Genomic DNA, 21,287 nt, shown 5'->3' with positions numbered 1-21,287 from the left:
TCAGGTGTTTTGGAGAACAGCTTGACCCCCTCTATCTGGTCTTTTGATCTCAAGAGAATTTTTCAACCCATAATAGTTTTACTATTTAACATTTCCTTTATCTATATGCTACTAAAACTCTCTTTTGTTGGTAACCTTCAATTAGCCTAAATGGCACATTGTAATGCAAAAAAATGTTGAAGGCACCTCAAATCCCCTAACTTCAAGAATGTGTGCAAAATACGGGATCTATTACTTTTATGTCATTATGCACACCAGTTGCATTTGCAAAGTTGTGGCTGCTGCATTGTCGTGTGACTGTGATTTCCAATGCTCCCCAATTTCCCACAAACAAAGTCAGTGGGGAAGACGGCAGGAAGTCGCCACTTCACTTTTTTGACCACCTGTGGTGAAAAAGCCTTCTGTGTTTAGGTAAGGAAATATCTCTGTAGTGAGTCACATGTTGTCTAGTTTGTAATAAAGGAAGTCTAAAACCTTTACAGTTTTACTTACAAACATACTAGATGTGTACGTCTAAATGTTTATCCCAAATGTTTGGTGTCGTCAGCTGTGATAGCTTACAAGAGAGCAAGCTGTAGGACAGAAGTTGCAAATAACCAGCAGCATTTCATAGTTCAATCCTCTCCAGAGGCTTCAAACTGCCATTGGATCTCAATGTTTGAAGCTTGCGTTTTTCTCTAACTGAGGTTCAGGAAATCAGGAAATGACAGGCACTTTGAACCGGAAAAAATACATTTTCCGAAAATGAAAATGGAAATACCTCTGCTAAAGGCAAGCCATCTTCACCCAGTGACAATGCTCCTGACTCAAGATGGCAGCACTCATCAGTCTGTGTATTAGAAAGGTGCTTTTAAGCTTTAGCAGATTTCAAACTAAGTCAGGTGAGCTTCACTTTCCTGCAGATTAGGGAAACTAAGACCAAGAGGACAAAAGGGAGGGACAGAAAAATTCAGATTGATTTTTTTTTTCCTGGTGAACAAATGGCAAACCTTAATAGAAAAACAAGAGACCTATTTTATGTGTAAGAGGCAACTCCGGAGCCCTTATTAAGACCGAACGCACCAAAGGAAGAAAGATTCCATGTGCAAAACCAGACCTCCAAAATGGCTCAACATAATTTATTTTTTTTTATGTTAAAATGTACAGAGTTCTTTTGAAAGTACTTGCTAGAAAGGGGGGAGGGAAAAAGTGATATTACATAGAAGGAGAGGAAGAGAGGCAGGCCGTCCGGCCCAGGAGATCATGACATGGAGAATTACAAAGGGTTATCATCCAGGCACCCCTTCCCCTTTTGAAGCTTACAAGTCACCAAGAACAAAGTACAAAGAAGTTACAAAACAGGAAAAGCAAATATAAACAGACAGGAATAGACGCGGCTTCATTTTGTACATGCGGCTTTAGAGGCATCTGGAGCTCTAGTCACACATTCTAGAGATCTCTTTAAAGAGAATTTTCATCTTTCTTAAAATAGTCTTTAATATTCTACAACAAAGATAAAAAATTTTAAAGATGGAATGAAATGAAAAAAGCTCTTTTTTTTAAAAGGCATCAAAGTCACTAACAGTGAGTTTTTCTTTTTTTTAAAATTTCTTTTAGAAGATTACCCAAGTTTATTTTGCTAAAAATACATTATTATTTTCTTTCTTTTTTTTCTTTTTTTTTCTTAAACAGAAGTGGGGGGGAAAAAATGACAGGTACCAATATTACTGTGTTGGATACTTTCTTCTTTCTTAATAATAATATAGAAAAGGAACACCGGTTCATCTACAATAGCTCTACAGTCACAAAGGTTTGTGGAAAAAAGGGAGCTGCCCAATTGATTTAAAAAAAAATATATATAGAAAAATCCAAAACTGGGGGAAAAAAGGTAACAGCAGACGGAAATATATATATATATATATATATATAATATAATATATATATATTACGGCCCTCGTGCCAACAGCTTTGCTTTCGACACCCCAACCAACCAGCCCCTACCCATCTGCAGGCGGGAAGCGAGGCCAGCCAGCCGGCGCAGATGATCTGGGCAGAAGGGGACAGGCTGGGTCACCTTTCAACACAGATGAAGTGAGCCTGGATCGGTGGATATTTACAGGGTCCTACACAGCCTTGTACACATGCTCAAGAACTCGGAGAAAACAAGGGCTGGAAGCCCAAGGGATTCTGCCTTTCTATCCTCCCGAGGAAGTCCACTGAGTGCAGCTGAAGCTCTTGGCCCCCTCCATACTGCCTTTCAGGTTGCTTTGAAAAAAACAAAAAATCTTTACACATCTAAGTCAATCTAAGTGCGTCTGTAGCTCTACAGGACTATACAGAGAAAACTTTACATCAGAAGGATAAGCTACATTTTCTCCTCCTTGTAATCGGCGGATGGTGTGCCCGCAGGCCTTGTGTCTTTCGCAGCTCGATAAGATGGACTGCAATGTGGGGATCCTCCTGTCCCCCCCCCGAAAGGCTCTCACACAAAAGGCAGTGTGGAAAAACTCCACCTAGTGAACCTCCAAAGATGAAGGGAGGCAAAGGGGATAAAAAGGGGGGGCTGTTACCAGGAGGAGGAAGTCCTATGTGAATACTTGCTCCCCACACGCTAGCGCCAGGCCAGCAAAAAATTTAAAATACATATGTGAAGCGACTGCGACAGCCGTTTAAATGTACATCCCAACTTCCAGGGGTGGGACAGCCTTGCACAAGTGCCTCTAGGAACTGGATCCTCCAGCAGATTCACAATGCAAAGTCCAGCCATTGGGTTTGGGGGTTCACCTCCAGAACTCTTGTTTCTCCCACCCACCCCTATTTTTGGCTGGACTCGGCTGGACTAGACTACATAGTTCCTACTTGGATATATGCAATGGGTGCACTTTAGTTACATTTAAACCGTATTTCAGTTCACCCGAGGAGGGAGAGGGGGAGGGAGAAAGGGAGAGGGAGAGAAAGAAGAGAAGAGAGGAGAGCAGACAGAAGAGAAGGGGAGAGAAAACAAAACATCAACTATTCAGAGTTCCTATATTTGGGGGAAATGGCAAAGGAGGCTCCGAACGTTCGCTCTGGGCTCCGGGCACCACTCCCAGTGCCTGCCACAGAGCCAGAGGGCACAGGAGTTGGGAAGGATGTGACCTTTCAGGATTGGGCCATTTGAAGAGCTGTGCACAAGGGTCAAGGGGAGAAAAAGACTCCAGCGCCTCAGAACAAGAGACCACGGACTCTGCCCAGGTGCTTCTGGCAAAGTAAGGCTCTTAGTTCAAGGACGGGAATATTGTGTGCACGTTTTCCATCCCCTTTCTCCCCAAATGACAAAAAGAGAGAGAGAGAGAGAGAGAGAGAGAGAGAGAGAGAGAGAGAGAGAGAGCGAGGGAGGGAGAGAGAGAGAGAGAGAGAGAGAGAGAGAGAGAGAGAGAAGAATCCCAAAGCCCAGTTCCCAAAATGGATTTGAACGGTGAAGCGTTTCCAGATTGCGGAAAGGGGAAGAAGAAGAAGAAAAAAAAAGGGGGGGGAACCCAAGATCCCCAAACCAGAGAACCAACCCCCCCTCCCAGCGAAGAAAAGAAAAGAAAAAGAAAAAAGACCAGGCCCCCTAAAAAAAATAAAATGAAAATAAACCGAAAGGGAAGAAAACCCTATCTAAGATCTACAGCAATATTTTAACTGGAAAAAAGGTCCACTGTCTCTGCTCTGTCAGTATGAAAGTTCCCCCGACTGAGCGGGAAGGGGCATCGTCTCGCTCATCTCCTCATGTAGGGCCCGTTGAGAGATTGCTTGGGGACCCCGGCAGCGTTCATGTAGCTGTGATGCGAAGGGCCCGTGTACATCATGTTCCCGTGGGGGTTGGGCTGCATAGGCTGCTGGGGGTAGGCCTGGCTCCCCATCATCCCCATCTGCATCTGCATAGGATACTGGGCCGTCTGGTTCATGTAGGCGGGGTTGCTATGGTAACTGCTGTTCATCATGGGCTGGGGCATCCGGTAGCTGTTCATGGCGTTCAGGGTGTTCATATTCATGGAGTTGACGTTGTAAGGGGCCGTGGGCATCAGGTTCACCCCCATATTCATGCCCCGCTGAACGGCCAACGCCCGGGGGCTGGCCTGCATGGCCACGGCGGGAGGGCTGCGGCCGTAGAGCTGCTGCTGGTGGGCAGCCGCCGAGGGCAACGGGGCCGACTTCGACCGGATGGAAATGTGCCCCTTGACCGGCATCTGGCCTTGTAACCGCTGGGTGTGGGGGATGCCGATGTTGGTGGTGGACATGTTGCACTGGAGCAGGGGGGAAGTAAGGTTCATGGTGGTGGAGGCCAAATTGGGCGGGGGAGTCATGGTGGCTTGTGCTTGGGCCGCCCCGGCCAGAGGGTGTGACGGGGCCAACTGCGCCAGGCCCGTGTTTGACAAAGACACACTGGTTGCATAGGAAGTCACAGCAGAAGAATGGCTGTAAGGCATGGCGTGGGGGTCCATAATCGTGTTGGTCAACTGCTGCAACTTGGCTAAGCTGAAAGTGGCCGAGGGCTGGGAGTAACCGCCAGCCCCGAAATCACCAGGAAGCCTCTCGTAGATGCTGATGTTGCCGGTGCTGCCGGATTCTGGGATCTCCATGATCATCGGCGCCGGAGTGAAACTGTTGTTCATGCTACACTGCGACAAAGACGGCTGCTGCTGCTGCTGCTGCTGGGGCGGAGGCTGCGGCTGCTGCTGCTGCGGGGCTGGGGGCGGTGGCTGGGGCTGCTGGGCCTGGGCCTGCGGAGGCTGCGCCGTGGGCTGCTGGTTACTCGGAGGTCTCTCAACCACGCAACTCTGGGGAGACTTGATATTGCAGTTGGCGGTTGGCTGGACGCTGCCTTGCGGCATAAGGCTGCAGCTGCCGCCCATGCTGGCCATTTGCTGGGTGACCACGCAGCTGTTCTGGGTGAGGCTGCTGGAGGAGGAGAGGCCTCCGTAGGAGCAGCTGCTCTGCGCGGAGTTGTTGCCGCAGATGCTGCCCCCCATGGTGGAGTCGTAGCTGCTGGGATTCTCGTAGTTCTCGGTGGTGCTCTCGATGCTGCCGAGATCGCTGAAGCCGCTGTCCACCACCTGCTGGGAGTGGTCCGACACCGAAGGCACATCCATCATGGGGCTGGTCTCCATGTTCTGCATAGAAGGTGCGGACAGAGAGCCTTGCTCAGGGCTGATCTGGGTGTAGCTGCTCTCCAGCGTGCCAGGCACGCTGGGGCTGTTGACGGAGCGCACGGACTGGCTGGGGTGAGACTGGACAGAGGAGATGGGGCTGTTGTGTTCCGAGGCCTGGCAGTCTTCCACCATGGGCATCGGCGGGTCCTCTTCGGCCTGGGTGTAGCTCTGCAGATTCTGGCAAGCCGCCAGGGTCTCCTCACAGTCCTGGTAAGCCACGTCGTGCTCGTGGTTTTCTTCCTCTTGGGTCAAGGACTGCACAGCCTGGACAGTTTCGAGATCGAGTTCGCTGTGAGGGACCGGCTCCTCTTCCTTCAGCTCAATCAGCCCTTCCTTGGGATGATGCTGCTGCTGCTGCTCCTCCTCTTGGTCATCTTCGGATCCAGGAACCAGCTCTGAGCCTACCGATGTCTCGTGGGACCCTTGATCCTCCTCGGAATCCGCCTCTCCTTCACTCTTGTTCTTGGCGTCGTCTTCTCTACCGTCCTGTGTGCTTGTTTCTAAAAAAGGCTCCTGGACTTCTTCGGGCTCTTCCTTCAGGGCTTCCTTCTCAGCCTGTTCTTCCAGCTCGTTCTTCTGGATGGACCCTACGTGGCCATCATCTTCTTCGTCATCTGCATCGTGATCTTCGTTCTGGTTAGCTACCGCCGCAACTTCCTCTTCTTCCTCTTCCTGGTCATGCTCGGGTTCTTCAACCTCCTGCTGCTCTTCTTCAGACGGCGGCCTCTGGTCTTCTAGGACTTGAGGCTTCTCCGCTTCTTCCTCCAGTTCAGGGTCTTTCGATTCCATTTCTGGACTGTTGCTGCTGTCTACAGGAGACGTCGCCCTCACTTCTCGAGCAGGCACGTCTTCCTCTTCTCCTAAATCACCTACTTCCGGAGGCCCATCTTCATCTTTCCTTTCCTCAGCGCAAGGCAGTTGTTCTTCCTTCTCCTCAACCAGCTCTTCCTCGTCCTGCATTTTTGTTTTACGCCCTGATTTGCAACTGGCTTCCATGAGATCTGTGGTCTCCTCTGAAGCAGGGCCTCGAACTCTTCCCCTCCTCAGTTGAAAGCCTGGCTTGCGCCCGGGCCGTTTCTTCCAGTGGATGGGCTTGCGGCTCTTGCCCTTGGGCCAGCCTTTCTTCTTCTTCATGGGAGTAGAAGTGCCAGGCTGGAGCGGAGAATCTAGCGATTCACATTTTCTCAGCAAAGAAACAGGTTTCAAAGTAGGAGAATCTGAAGAGAAGGCAAAAAGAGAAGGGGTCAACTTTGGAACAGCAATCCACAATTATTTTTCTGCTAGCCTTGCCAAAATCTAGAGTTGATCAATAATGTTTGTTTATACCGGTGATTTGTAATTATTCAATAAAGTAATTTGCTCAAAATCTTGAGATCTATGAAATGTTATCATTCGCTATTAACAAGAACAATAATATTCATTATTGTCTTTTTCATTTTCCCAAAGACGTATTTGAAGTAGTTGAAATTTGCGGGAGAACTATACCCCTTACTCTCAATGTTGCAGAAGATTGCCCCACACTATTGGCTGAGTAAAGTGCGACCATATTAAATAAACTTTTCAATCCTATATACTCTCAGAGAATCACACAAAAACTTTAGCCTACTACACTCTGAGCCAGTGTGATTGGGAAGATTGTCCAATTTTTTTCAAGGTCTGAAACTTCTCAACTCCTAGACTCAACACACATGATACCGAAGCATTTCCGGAAAATAATAAAACAACAACAACAATAATCATAATCATAATAAAGAGTGACCAACCATAATAACAACAATTAACTTATTAACAACTGTCCATAAAAAGACAAAAAAGTTTGGATACTGGATGAGGCAGCATCCTAGGGAAGAGAAAGAATTGCAAATGAAATAGAGTAATTGTGCCAAGAGGAAGCAAAGGTAGTACCAATTGGTGCCTTGGGTGCAATCCCAAAGCAGTTAGAGAACCACTGGAACACCAAAGGCAGCTTTACTTGGAACAGCTTAGATGCTGCAACTATGTCCCTAGCTCCGTAAAACATCCACCTCTGCGTATCCCAGGTGCTTAGGAAGAACTCGATAGGTGGATAAAAATGGCAAATCCAGTCTGAACATCTGACTGACTGTGCAAGGAACCATAATGGGTCAAACTTGTATTCTACCCACTCTCAACAACTCTGGGTTACTCACCACCATCAAACAAGAAAAAACAATACAATAAAAATCAATAAAACATAAAAACCTAAAGATAAAAGATGGGGAGACCAATGGAATGAGGGATATCACCCTCCCTCACCAAAGACCTGGGTGAAAAGGGGTCTCTGAAACAGTTACACCAAGACACAAGAACACATACACTGTCGGTGCAATGAACCAACACATTCTCAGACACAGTATTAGATCAAAATTTATGGCATGCTGCCACTGACATAGGACATTACCAGTGCACCAAGAGGATCATCTAAAGCAGGACTGGCACCAGTCTGCGGCCCGCTAGGAACCGGGCCGTGCAAGTGAACAAAGTCCTACCTGCGCATGGGCGGGATCCAGCAGCGTGCAAAAACACGCCCCTCCCCCATCTGCAGAAAAAAGCAGCCTCTATGGAACTGGTCCCTAGAGCCCAAATGGTTGGGGGCCGCTGATCTAAAGTAGGGTTTAGTTAACGGTAAGACACATGGACTTCAACTCTCAGATTCCTCCAGCCAACCTCTTAAAGTCCTAAAAGTTGTCAAGGTTAGGTTCTAAAGAGTCTGTGATTCAGGCCCTGCTGAAAGTAAGGGGGGGGGGAGCCATTTCATTGGGGAATCACACAAGAAGGTAGACCTAGAAATCCACCAAGAATCAAATTACAAGGTGGGAGTCTCATGCACCAAGGCTCCATCTGTTCAAAAAAACCATCTTGATCGCACGTGCTTCAGTCTCCTTTCAATCTACAAGTAAACCGCTGAGACAGACCTGTCAATGGAAAACAACTTTTTAGAGTGTGTGTGTGTATAATTATATCTAATTTGGCACATGTATTTTGCATGCAGGAGACTAGCCATTTAAAAAGAAACACCAAAGAACTCGGTTTGAGAGGCATTTCCCAGAAAGCGCTCGAGGTGAGCGGCTACTATTTTAAAGAGGTCAGTTAAAAGATTTGGGTGAAATTTGTGGAAGGGCTAACACCCATTTATATAACGCCAACTTCCCCACGCTGCTTCTCCTGGCGAGGGAGATCATCCTGGTACATCTGAACAAACGTAGTTTGAAAGCAATATTCTGCTGGGCTAAAAAAATACGTCGTGCTGCTTTCCAATTTTAGTTTAGTCATGGACAAGAGGAGGGTTGCAGAGAGAGGAGGGAGAATGGAGGGACACAGAGATGGATGCAAAACAGGCTTAGGCCACTTTCTATCCAATGTCAGAATCTCAAGGTTCGTCCTGGTGAGTGCCGCTCTCTAGGTACCCGGCTTTTGCAGCATTTTAATTCTAGACGAGGTTTTCCATGAAAACCCCGGGCAATCTAAAGGCGAGACGTGAGAGGCAGCTGCATGCATAGCCTGTTCCCGCCAGTCCTGGGCCCCCTTAAGCAGCAGCTTTGGGCTGAACAACGAGGAAAGATGGATGGCAAGAATGACTCTGGTAACCTTGATCAGATGGAAGCAAGGTCAGAAGAACTCGTGCTTGGACTGCACAAGCTGCTTCCAAGGGTTTTACTTCTCCCTCAAGCAGCCATTTCAGCAAGCTTATCTCCAGCTAGCTCGGCGTGTCTCACCATTTTCCCAATCCCCCTTGAAACGGGACAGCCCTCGATGCTGAAGGCATGGGGCTCTTTGGACTACGCCTCTTGCTGCCCCACGGTCCCCCGAGGTCTCTTCCTAACTTTTGTATCTTGTCTACTCCTCAGTCTGTCACTCCCTCCTTGCTTTTCCCCTTCTTTTAATATAGTCATGCTGGCCACATGCCGGGTCCCTCGGCTAGGAAACGGAGATGAGTACTGCCCTGTAGAGATGGACGCAGGGGAAACCGTTACCTTTTCTTTTTAACATTTGGAGCAACCCATCAATTTGTCACCCCTTTTGCCCCTTTCTAGCTTCCTGTTGACCGTATTCCCCCCCCCCTCTCTCTGTGTGGCAAAACCGTTTTCAAAAAGGGAGGAACTTACTCTGGCGGAACAGGGCTAGCAGCTAGATGCGCGTCATCCTTACGAGGTATAGACCAGACAGGAAACAAGACCAGATAAGCTACTTTTGTTGTATCGGGAGAGCTACATTAACACAACCTTGCAAGTCTGAAAGTGCAAATCACCAGCCGTCTCCTTCACTGCCCAAGACCCCAGGGAAGGTCTCTTCTGAGCTTCTCCCCTTACCAGCATTCCTGCTGCAGACTCAGCTGCCTTTTTATCTGACCAGTCAGGCGGTTGCATCTCTTTGCCCTGTCTCCCAAGGTCATTCCCACGCACCACCGTGATCTCGGATATGCCCATATAAGCCCCATAACAACCGAATGGAGATTTATAGAAGGCCACGTTTGGACATACTTGATGAACACTAAGGAGAGGGTACACATCAAACCATCCTGGATTCAGATAAGCACGGAATCAGAGTATGGGCAAACATACCAGCCGTGTCATCCGATTCCTCTCCTTCTTGATTTCCTCTCTTTAAGGAGGGCCTATGCCTGAGGGCATCCTGCGCAGAGAGACGGCGAAGATATCCTCGAGAGAACAATTCGCTTTCTTCCTCCTCTTCCTCCTCCTCCTCCTCCTCTTCCTCCTCCTCCTCCTCTTCCTCCTCTTCCATTTCAAAGGTGGGCTCCAGTTGAGGCATGGGCCTCTCGGAGTCAGAGTCCTCAAATGGCTCGTCCAGGACCTCTGTTGTCTCTGAGATCGTTTCGGTAACTACGCTGCTGTTGTGGTATTTTCGCTTACGGACCCGTCTCTTCCGGGGAATCGGCTTCTGCACGAGAGAGTCGAAAAGAAAGAAAAAAACAAAACAAGGAAACAGTGAAGAAAAAAAAACCACTGCAAAGAGTCTCCACAATCTGATTAACTCATCAACATCTGTTTATGTATTTTTTTTATCCACCCAATGGAAGGGATTTCCTCACAATTAAAAACAGTAATAAAAGATACAGTGATTTAAGGCTTAGCGGGTTGCGTGAGCTCAGCCAATGGGATGTGAGGAGTATATTAATGTCATAAATTCCCCCGATTTCACTAGAACCTAATGGTGAATAATTGCATTTCTAGGGTTGTCTGTCCTACAATCCACTTGCCCAGCATATGGCAGATAAATAAGGAAAGTTGGCTACTAATGCTTCATTATTAATGCTGGCAATGAAGACACCAGAGTCACAAAATACGCATGGGAATTTTTTTTAAAGCAGATTGTACACAGACTGTTCCAATTTTGTTCAAATATATTTAATTGGGGCTTCTGTTTTAACTGGTGGAAGACAAATATTTAGTACTATTAAATCAAAATGCTTTGATTTTAATTGGGTTGTAGTAGCTTCTGTTCGTTGTGCCCTACGGAAGTTATCTCCGTCTTTAAAGCCCTCGAGACACGGATTGCTAAGCTGCCTTTGTTGCACCTTTTCTTGGAAATTCTAGAAGCTCTTATGCGGTAGGGGCTACAGCAGGGGTCTTCCAACTTGGCCCTTTGATGACTTGTGGACTTCAACTCCCAGAATTCCTCAGCGCCTGGCTGAGGAATTCTGGGAGTTGAAGTCCACAAGTCACCAAAGGGTCAAGTTTGAAGACCCTTGGGCTACTGAGTTCAGCTTTCTGAGAAATAATGCTTATTTTTCAACATATCGAATTGCTAATCTCTATCACTTTTAAGATGTACTTGAGAAATGACCGACAAGGTTTCCGGGGACTGCCAGCAGAAACACTACGATCACTTCCTGGTCCTTCTGCTCCACTATGCCAATTAACCGAACTTTGATGACAACCAGCAAGAACGACGGGTCCATTTGCAGCCAATGCTGTACTCTGCCCGCTGCTATCTTTTAAGGCCCCATCTCCTGACCCCTCAAAAGTGTGTTGGGGGGGGCAGAAACGCACCTTCCGCTTCAGTGCTGGCTTCGTGAGAACCGGTGGGGAACTGGAGCAGGGGCTGGCAGGCTCCTCGTCTTCGTCTTCGCTGCTCTCGCTGAAATGCCTCAGCACCGTGCGGTCCCCCTCGCTGTGTCGCCGGGCTATCCTGTCGCACTGCTCCGAGAGCCGGCTCTGCAGGGGTTCGAGGGCTTTCAGCTGCCCTTTCCAGATCTCCATGCCGTCACTGTATCGCCTCTGGGCGACGGAGGGCTTCTCGCCCTTGCCAAATGGCCCTTGGGAGGAGGCTGGCTTGTCTTCCTCTTTCCCAAAGTGCCCTCGCAGAGACGGGCTCTTTTCCTCACATTTGCCACACTGTCCCTGGGAGGGCGCCGTCTTCTCCTCGCTCTCCCCAAATCTCCCTCGAGAAGCCGCCGCTACAGCTGCCGCCGCTGCCGCCACCGCCTTTTCCTGGCACTCACCACAGCGACCGCCCCTGGCCATTGCCGACTTCTCCTCCAAGATCAGCTTCGGGTCCTTCTCGGTGCAGGATTCCCGCGGCTTTTTGTTCTTGCGGCTCCACCGGCCCCTGCGCGGCGTGTGGCTGTTGGCGGGAAGACCGCTCAGGGGAAGACTTTGCTTGCCGGCTCGCAGGGCGTTGACCGGGAGGACCTCTGGCTTTTTTTCACTCTCCAGCGGAAAGCAGGAGTCTCGCTCTTTCCTCTCCCAGGAGACACACTTTATCACCTGGGGGGGGGAGAGGGAGGGGTGTACAAAAAGAAATTAGCTCTTTCTATGGTTGCCTAAAGCAGGGGTCCTCAACCTTGGCAACTTCAAGACTTGCGGACTTCAACTCCCAGAATTCCTCAGCCAGCTTTGCACACACACACACACATATTCCAATCCTTCTCTTTGATAGGCTAGAGCAGTGATGGCAAACCTTTTAGAGACCGAGTGCCCAAAAACCGCAACGCCCCCTGGCCCGCCCCTGCTCTGCTCCTGCTCCCACCTCATCCACCCACAGGGCTACTCACCGCCTACACGGCCCGCCGTGAAGACCAGCACATTCACCGTGACATACATCCTTGTGGCATGCAGCCCACACCACTGGTTGTGTTAAAAAAAAAAAAACTTCGCAAAGTTGGAATTGACTGATTGAACTTTTTAGTCCCACCTAGTCTGCCATTACTACCAGAGCCACGCCCACCCAATGGGCCACACCCACCAATGGGCCACACCCAGCAGGCACCTGACGATATATAAGTGGGTTTTGGGTTGCAGTTTGGGCACTCGGTCTCTAAAAGGTTTGCCATCACTGGTATAGGGTCTCCTGTTTGAGCAGGGGGCTGGACTAAAAGACCTCTAAGGTCCCTTCTGTTATTTTCTAGTTCTATAATACTTCACAATTTCATACATGCGTAAACGCCTTGCATTCTGACCTCAATGTCTCTCTCCCGCGACTGCTGTGGGACGTCGATTTCTGCTTCTTCGGGATCATCATCTTCATCTTCTGAAACCACCGAGTTTGAGACGATGACCGGGGTCCAGCGCAGACATTCTGGGTCCACAACTACAGGCCGGATGTTCAGTTTCAGCTTTGCCATGTGGTCTTGGATAAGTTTTTCCCGCCGAACAATTACAAATCTAAGGAAAAAAGAATAGGTGGTTTTGGTCATATGACATTATGTTCACATTATAAACATGGAAAGGCAGGAAGGAAAAAAAAGGTGTTTGGGAGACCCAAATGAGGGATTCATTATTACTAAGCATTTGCTACTGATGCAGCGCAGCTGTTGCTCACCGCCCTTAAGTTAACAGCCTTCGGAATGTCACAGAGACTCTTGACATGGAATTAATCCACAGCGATTAGGCTCATAAAATGCTTCAACCCACAACACGTAGGACTCTCCATTCCTAGATCAACTCCTCAGTCACTTCTCTCGCTCTTTAAATTCACCCTGAATTCTGAGATTCCAAAAAAATCTCTCAAGAGTAATCTTGATAGCACAAGGGCTGGAAACATGGATTTTTTTTTTTAAAAAAATGCATTTTACAGGGTTTTTGCATCTACAGAATCAGCCCTGAGCATAATCCTGCCATTTTCTGAGGCCACCCCATTCTGTGAGAGAAGGAAGTGATGCTCACTGATCGTTACGGAAATCAAGCATGCGCAGGTGATGCAGAGTCGAAGTGATGTCTTGAGGACAGATGCCGGTCAGTTTGCTTAACTTCTTGATGCTGATCTGCTTGTCGTTTTGGTGATAAAGGCACTCCAAGATTACACTTTTCCAGTATGCCATGTAGGAAAGACGACCCAAATCAGACAGTGGCTTCTCCGGGGATCCTGCCTGGCCTTCACGTTTTGATAGGAGATAACCTAAGAGAAAGCACTCAAGATCAAGTTTGGTACACACAACCGCACTCTTCTAACGTTTACCCAGAGCTGGGAGTATCGAAAGGCCCCTGAAAGACCACTAGTGACACCTCTGTGGGGGGGAGGGAGAAATATATATCACAAAACAATCCCATTGTTATGACTAAGAAGCTGTTACTCTGGTTCTTATGAACATCTATCTCAGGTAGCTTGCCTTCAGCTCCTGTACAAGAGATGGAATAAAAATCTAATACATATTAGAAAATGCTACTTTCTCCACTGTTTCATCAAGAAAGGGAGCCAGACACCAAGAGGAATTGAGATTTTTCAGAAGATGGACAGAAATGTGAAAACCGTAGTGATGTGGACCCTTCTTTAATCAAAATCTCAGTTTTCAAGGAAGACAAGTTAATTCTTCCAAGCCACAGAGAAGGGCTTTGGCACACATTCTACTGAAGCCAAATGCTGGAGAATGATGATGTCCAGGCAGATTATAAACACATACTGGAAGGTCCCTTCCAACTCTGCTATTCTGTTAAAATATAAACGCATTTCTGCATCTGAGCTGTGTTCGTGGCCACTAGGGGGCAGATATTTTTTGTGCTGATGAACAGCCTACCAACAAAATGCAGCCTGGCTGCCTCTATTATAGCACGTTCTATTCTGTCCACTGCCCATCCCAAGACTGCAACAGTGGTCATGCTTAACTTTTCACACACTACTACAGGATTACTTTTTGCTCTTCTTCTTAAAATTCTGTAATAAACCCTGCATGCTCTTTCTTTTTTCTAAGTGCCTCTCTTTTGTACGCACTGACCAACTGAGAGAAAGCAGTGTTCCCTTTGTAGGACAAAAAGACACCTAAGAATTTTTTGGGGACTTACTTCTGGATACTTTAGAAGTTTCCCCAAGACAAAACAATCTGCCTCTTCTCCCAAAAGAACCATCTGCCACTCGTCATGTTAAAAGAGTTTGAACTCATTGTTTATCCCCAACTTGTACGAAGGGGACTCAAGGCACGTTTTTCAAATTTTACATCATTCTATTGCCTTTACAAAGGGACGCGGTGGCTCAGTGGGTTAGGACGCTGAGCTTGTCGATCAGAAGGTCGGCAGTTTGGTGGGTCGAATCCCGAGTGCCGCGTAACAGAGTGAGCGCCTGTTACTCGTCCCAGCTTCTGCCAACCTAGCAGTTCGAAAGCACGTAAAAATGCAAGTAGAAAAATAGGGACCACTATGGTGGGAAGGTAACAGCGTTCCATGCGCCTTTGGCATCTAGTCATGCCGGCCACATGACCATGGAGATGTCCTCGGACAAGCGCTGTCTCTTCGGCTTTGAAACGGAGATGAGCACCGGCCCCTACAGTTGGAAACGACTAGCACGCATGTGCGGGGGAACCTTTACCTTTACTATTGCCTTTACTGGTTTTTTTTTTAAACACAACCAGTGGTGTGGGCTGCATGCCACAAAGATGTATGTCACGGTGAATGTGCTGGTCTTCAGACTGTTGTAAAAAACCTATTTGTCAAACCACCTTAGGGCAAGGATGGGCCACTATGGCAACTTTACGACCTGTGTGCTTCAACTTCCAAAATTCCTGAGCAAGTCATACTGGCTCAAGAACTGAAGTCCGTAAGTCATAAAGTTGCTACAGCTGGCCACCCACCCTGCCTTAGGATGTGCTCCTGGGGTGATGCGGAAGGCAAGCTTCAGGTTTTATCTGATTAGGTGCCACTGGCTGCTTTTTAAATGTTTTTTTATTACATTTATATCCCGCCCTTCTCCGAAGACTCAGGGCAGCTTACAAGCTTAGCAGTAGCCTTCATTCTATGTATATGCCTGCTTGTTAGGGCTTTCACACACACCCCAAGCGGCCTTATTACAAAGTCAGCTTAATTGCCCCCAACAATCTGGGTCCAAAGGGCAGCTCCCTGTCTAGATGTTACAGCAGTCAAGCTCTCAATATAAGAAATATAAGTGACTGTTTATAGATACAAAAAAAAGGGCTGGCAGCTGCTTGATTCTTCTGGTTACAGGGAGTCCTCAACTTACAATAGTTCATTTAGTGACAGCTCAAAGTTACAACCTCATGACCTTTGCAGCATCCCCATGTCCACGTGATCAAAATTTGGACACTTGGCAACTGACTCATCTTTACGACGGCTGCGGTGGCCCAGGATCGTGTGATCACCTTCTTGCAGCCTTCTGACAAGCAAAGTAAACGGGAAAGCAACATTCACTTAACACCCGTGTCACTAACTTAAGAACTGCGGTGATTCACTTAACAGCTTTGGTGAGAAATGTCATAAAAATTAGGCCAAATTCACTTCACATATGTCTCACTTAGCAACAGAAATTTTGGGGTCAATTGTGGCCGTAAGTTGAGGGCTACCTGTATATTGGTAGTGTCAAGGCCTCATACGATCAAGAAATGATCAAATCAATGAAGCAATCGGAATGATTCTTCACCTTCATTCCTTACACGCCCTGGCTTTATAAAAATTAAATTCCAGTTGCTTCCTCCCATCCCGACATCAACATTCTGCAGTTAACACAAAGTAGCTCTCACAATCAAGAGGGTTTTCCTCCCCAGCTTTCAAGTCACACTTCACCGTGAGCAAGCTGATAATAAAGTCAATTCAGAGGCTTATTTGAAGTCCTGTGATTCATGAGTGACCACTGAGCTTTTCAAATACACCAGACAGCAACAAGTTGGTAAACAAGCAATTACTTAAAGAAGGTTAAAAAAACCCCACCACCACCTGGAACTCCAGCTAGAAACTGTTATCAGCGCATATAGTTCGTTTCAGATAATGAGCACGGAAATGTCATGTGCAGCTCACTTTCCACGACACAGGAAACTGTCTGCACAAATGAGCACCTTCCCATTTAAAGATGGGGGGGGGAAATGAGTTAACAGGTACTTAGTTTGAAAATGGGATTTCTCTTCCTCTCCAGAAAGCATTGTATTGCTTTATACATCCCGTCATTGCCATCAAGGCCAGACAAGGTACTTTTGCTATCCAACGGGATTTGGAACTAACTTGCTTCCATGCACAGTTCAAGATGCTTTTTTCAAAAATTAAAACAATCTGCATGTATCAGATTTTCTGGTCTTCGAGATCAACTAAAAAAAAACACCCCAGCATACTTCTTCTTTCTCAAATAAAGCTGAGGTCACTTCTCCAGCACTGTTTGAACTTTCTGATTGGTAAAGAAGTAACGTTTCCCCCCCCCCCTACGTACGGCAGTAGTTTATGAGAAATATTTAACTTTCCTGATTCTCATAATCAATCACACTGGCACTGCCATGACTTGTTTTAACTTTCCTTCCTTTCTTCATGATATTCGTTCTAATGAAGCGTCTATCATTATTTAAATTAATTTTCTTGATTTCTCACATTCTTGTGGAAGTTTAAATGAAATTAAACATGACTGTGTAAAGTTATCTAGTGTGGAATGGTTGAAACCATGTGGCCAGTTACCATTTCCAACTGCTTCAATCAAGTTTCATGCCTTTATGTCAGGGGTGTCAAACTCAATTTCATTGAGGGCCGCATCAGCATTGCGGTTGCCCTCAGGGGGCCGGGTGGGTACGGCCAGAGTGGGCGGGGCCTACTGGGTGGGTGTAGCCAGAGTGCGTATGGCCTACTGGGTGGGCGTGGCCAGTTCTACATCTTTGGCATCAAGGGTGCCTATGGGGGCCTGGGCAGGAGTGGGACAGATCTGAGGGTCTCTGGCAGAAGGAGGGTCTCTGGGCCAGGGCCAAGGCAGTGGGGGCCGTTCCCTCACTGTTTCCAGGATGGCTTTGCGGGCCGCATGAAACCACTTCGCGGGCCGGATCCGGCCCTCGGGCCTTGTGTTTGACATGTCTGCTTTATGTAGACACAATCTTAAGCCCTCCCAAGAACAGATCTGGCTCAGTCTCTCCTCTAGCCATGCTCCACAGTCATAAGGCACAGCTATTTTTCTTATGTTTAATCCACTTATTCCAAGATACCATTTAATTCACCTCTTTGCTCTATAAGCCATGGTTCTAAGGCAGAATCAGACAATTTCCACTGATTCTTCCTTTTCAAAATGGATTAATCCAAACGTAGGACAAATCAAAGGCTCTAGAGCAGGGATGTCCAACCTTAGTAACATGAAGACTTATGGACTTCAACTCCCAGAATTCCCCAGCCAGTGGATAAATAGAGATACCACTTCGGTGGGAAGGCAACAGTGTTCTGTGCACCTCGGTGTATTGTCATGCCTGCCACATGACTACGGAAGAGTCTTGGAACAACGCTGGCTCCCTTGGCTAAGAAATGGAGATGAACCCCACCCCACTAGAGACAGACACAACTGGACAGGGAAACTTTATTTGTTTGCTTCTTTGTTTGGCTGGGACCTAGCACTCAGCCACAGGGCGTCTCCAGACCCCTCGCACGCCCTTCTAAGATTCAAGCAGGCCACTCCAGCCCCCAAGGCTGATGTTCCTCCCTTACGTGCCCACGCTAGGAACTCTCTCATCAGCTGCTTTTTGGAGCAAGGGGAAAACGTTAAAAGGGAGGGGGAGCAGTAAGGCGGGAGGGAGGAATTCCCACCATCGGGAAAACCATCCACTCCCAGCTCGAGGCAATGTCACCAAACACTCTCCACCATTTTTTCCTCTCAGCCAGCGCTGTCCGAAGACGCCATGTGGCCAGCACGACGTCACAGAGCGTTGTTACCTTCCCACCAAATGGGACCTATTTCTTTTCCTTCTCCTCCATCATTTTAGCCGTTGTCTATTCACTGCCGGATGAAGGCCTCTTCCGCATGTTTCCAATAAATACAGTCCTGAGCTTTCATTTCCTTTCTCTTTACCTATTTATCCACTCGCATTGGCCTACTTTTGAACTTCTAGGAATGGCAGGAGATGGGATGAGGATGGAACTTCACCCCATCACGGGGCGCTTGAACCTGGCCTGCCGGCTTTTCAGACAACGAGCCCTGCATCTTAACCGCTGAGCCACTGCGCCACCCCACTATTATATAAGTGTGGTGTAAATTAGCAACCATTTACCGAAATGGATGTCTGGATAAAAACAGAATTCAGATCTAAAGTAGGAAGACGGTTAATTTAAGACTGCTGAATGGACACGCAACGGGGGGGGGGGAGAGGAAGATGGTGATATAAGACACAGACGATAAATAAAACGTTTACTTTCACAGAAAACAGTTGAGGGGAAAAAAAGGTTTCCTGGAATTCCAAAATAGGGCCAATTCAGATAAAAGAGTCCTTTTGGAGTCACATCCAACCAAATCAATCGCAGGAGAAGTGTACACTCCGTAAATTGTAAAGCCAAATTAGAGGGGAACATAAATGATGATGATGATGATGATGACGACGACGATGATAATAATAATAATCAGGGCTTTTTTTCTCATAGAACGCTCAGAACGGAGTTCCAGCACCTTTTTTGGATGGAACCTTGTAGCAGGTTGTGAGTTCCGGCACCTTTTTCTTTTACAAAAAAAACACACTGATAATAATAATAATAATAATAATAATAATAATAATAATAATAACAACAACAACAACAACAACAACAACAACAACAAAACAAAATAAATAAATAAATAAATACATACATACATACATACATACAACCCAGAAAAATATAAGAAGGGGCTTACTAAAGTCAATGAGGAATCTGCCGTAGCCCTTGCGTTGGTACTGGGGAAGAATCATGATACAGGACACATTATATTTCTGCTGGCAGTGCTTCTCCTAGGAAAAAAGAGAAAAGGGGGAGGGGGAAGAATCTAGTTATTAAAAGCACAGCTTTGTGACACGGAAGAGGAGTTATTTGGGACAATAATTAATACAGAGGGAATATTCCAGCCACAGACACAGCTGTAATTCCATCGGGGAGTCAGAGAAAATCAGATGAAAAACATGTCTCTGATGGAAGAACAACAGCAAGCCTCTAATTATTGGGGGAAGGGGGAGGGGGGCAGAGATGACGGAGTACGGTATGGTTTGGTTCCTGAAATCCAGCCATGTTTATTCCAAATGACTCTGGGTCTGGGAGGTCTGTCCCCAAGGGCCTTTTGCTTCTTTGGAACTTTCTAAAACAGCAAGGTTCCCCCCCCCACCCCGCCTTAAGATGGGGAAGAAAATCTGGGAAATGTTTATTGTTCGGATTCTGTGATACACCCAAGAGAATTTGTAACTAGGAAAATATCTCGTTCGTTCGGTAGACCTGGCAAGCTAGGGAGCAGATAAATGGAGATTATTAACTACTGGATGAAAATACCCAGGTGTCTGTAGGGAAGAATAAATGTTATGGAGATGTTAAATAAATGCTCTGAGAATGAATACGGGTCGTCCTCGACCATATGGCCATTTTTTCCAAAGGACCGTTGCAGCATCCCCAGAGTTATATGATCAGAATTCAAATTTGTAGCCTTCTGACAGGCAAAGTCAGATTCAATGAACACGTGTTACTAACCGAGTAACTTCAAGGATTCACTTAACAACCGTGGCAAGGAAAGTTGTAAAATGGGGCAAATCTCACTTGACAAATGTCTCGCTTAGCAACAGAACTTTTGGGCTCAATTGTGGTCGCACGTCAAGGACCTGCTGTCTGCACTTCGAAGAGTGGCAGTCTCGTGGATTTGGCTCAAAAGCCAAGCAGCTCTCTTTCAAAAGGAGGGCTCACCTCTGTTAACAGAAGCTTTTATTTTAAAAAAATGAATAAAAACACATATTTTATTTATGTAATTATTTATTAACCATATCAATGGATTTGTTAAATATCGTTAATACAGGGCAGGGGTAGGCAACCTTGGCTCTTTTATGACTCGTGCACTTCAACTCCCAGAATTCCTGAGCCTGCCTCAGGAATTCTGGGAGTTGAAGTCCACGGGTCATAAAAGAGCCAAGGTTGCCTACCCCTGAATAAGGGAATGAAAATTATGCTGAATATTCACCGTTATGGGGCCAATGAGATTATTTGGGGCCCTTGAATTACTGACAAGAGCGGGGTTCCAATTACAATAAGAATTTTGTGATATAGGTAGTCCTCGACGTACGACCACAATTGAGCCCCAGATTTCTCTTGCTAAGTGAAGCGTGTGTTAAGTGGGTTTTGCCCCATTTTACGACCTTTCTTGCCAAAGTTCTTAAGTGAATCACTTCAGTTGTTAACACAGTAACACGGCGGTTAAGTGAATCTGGCTTCCCCATTGACTTTGCTGGTCAGAAATTTCCAAAAGGGGGATCACGTGACCCTGGGACGCTGCAACTGTCATAAAGACGAGTCAGTTGCCAAGCGTCTAAATTTTGATCACGTAACCATGGGGATGCTGCAACGGTCAGATGAAAAATAGGCTTAAGTCACTTCTTTCAGTGTTGTTGTAACTTTGAGCAGTTACTAAATGAACTGTTGTAAGCCATGGGCTACCTTTATTTATTTATTTATTTATTTATTTATTTATTTATTTATTTATTTATTTATTTATTAAATTTTTATACCGCCCTTCTCCCGAAGGACTCAGGGCGGTGTACAGGGCAATAAATATTAAAAAACAAAGTACAAAAGTTAAAAAAACAATTAAATAATTATGCCCAATATATAAACCATGTTAAAAACCCAACCCCAAACCCATCAAACCAGGCCGGATTGCTCAAATAAGTAAGTTTTTAGATCCCGCCGGAAGGAGCGAAGGTCGGGGGCCATCCGGAGCTCAACCGGCAAGCGGTTCCACAGGTCTGGCGCGCCCACA

At 46.7% G+C, this 21,287-nt stretch overlaps 1 protein-coding gene across 2 annotated transcripts in view; it reads right to left on the bottom strand.

Annotated features, from left to right (window-relative positions):
• Window positions 1-1,097: 1,097 nt before the first annotated feature.
• Window positions 1,098-21,287, bottom strand: part of KAT6A (lysine acetyltransferase 6A) — a 71,776-nt gene continuing 51,586 nt past the window's right edge. For both annotated transcript variants that reach the window (XM_081334038.1, XM_081334039.1), the window contains 6 exons: window positions 19,194-19,287; window positions 13,301-13,532; window positions 12,595-12,799; window positions 11,186-11,902; window positions 9,737-10,073; window positions 1,098-6,373 (listed from right to left, as the gene is read on the bottom strand). In XM_081334038.1, the coding sequence (XP_081190164.1) occupies window positions 3,723-6,373; window positions 9,737-10,073; window positions 11,186-11,902; window positions 12,595-12,799; window positions 13,301-13,532; window positions 19,194-19,287 (4,236 nt within the window). In that variant the 3' untranslated portion in view covers window positions 1,098-3,722. The remainder of the gene's footprint in view (window positions 6,374-9,736; window positions 10,074-11,185; window positions 11,903-12,594; window positions 12,800-13,300; window positions 13,533-19,193; window positions 19,288-21,287) is intronic.

This window comes from Vipera berus, assembly GCF_964194415.1.
Source record: "Vipera berus genome assembly, chromosome: 8".
Lineage (NCBI taxonomy): Eukaryota > Metazoa > Chordata > Lepidosauria > Squamata > Viperidae > Vipera > Vipera berus.
Note: the sequence above shows the minus strand (reverse complement) of the source record. Positions and strands in the feature narration are given on the sequence as shown.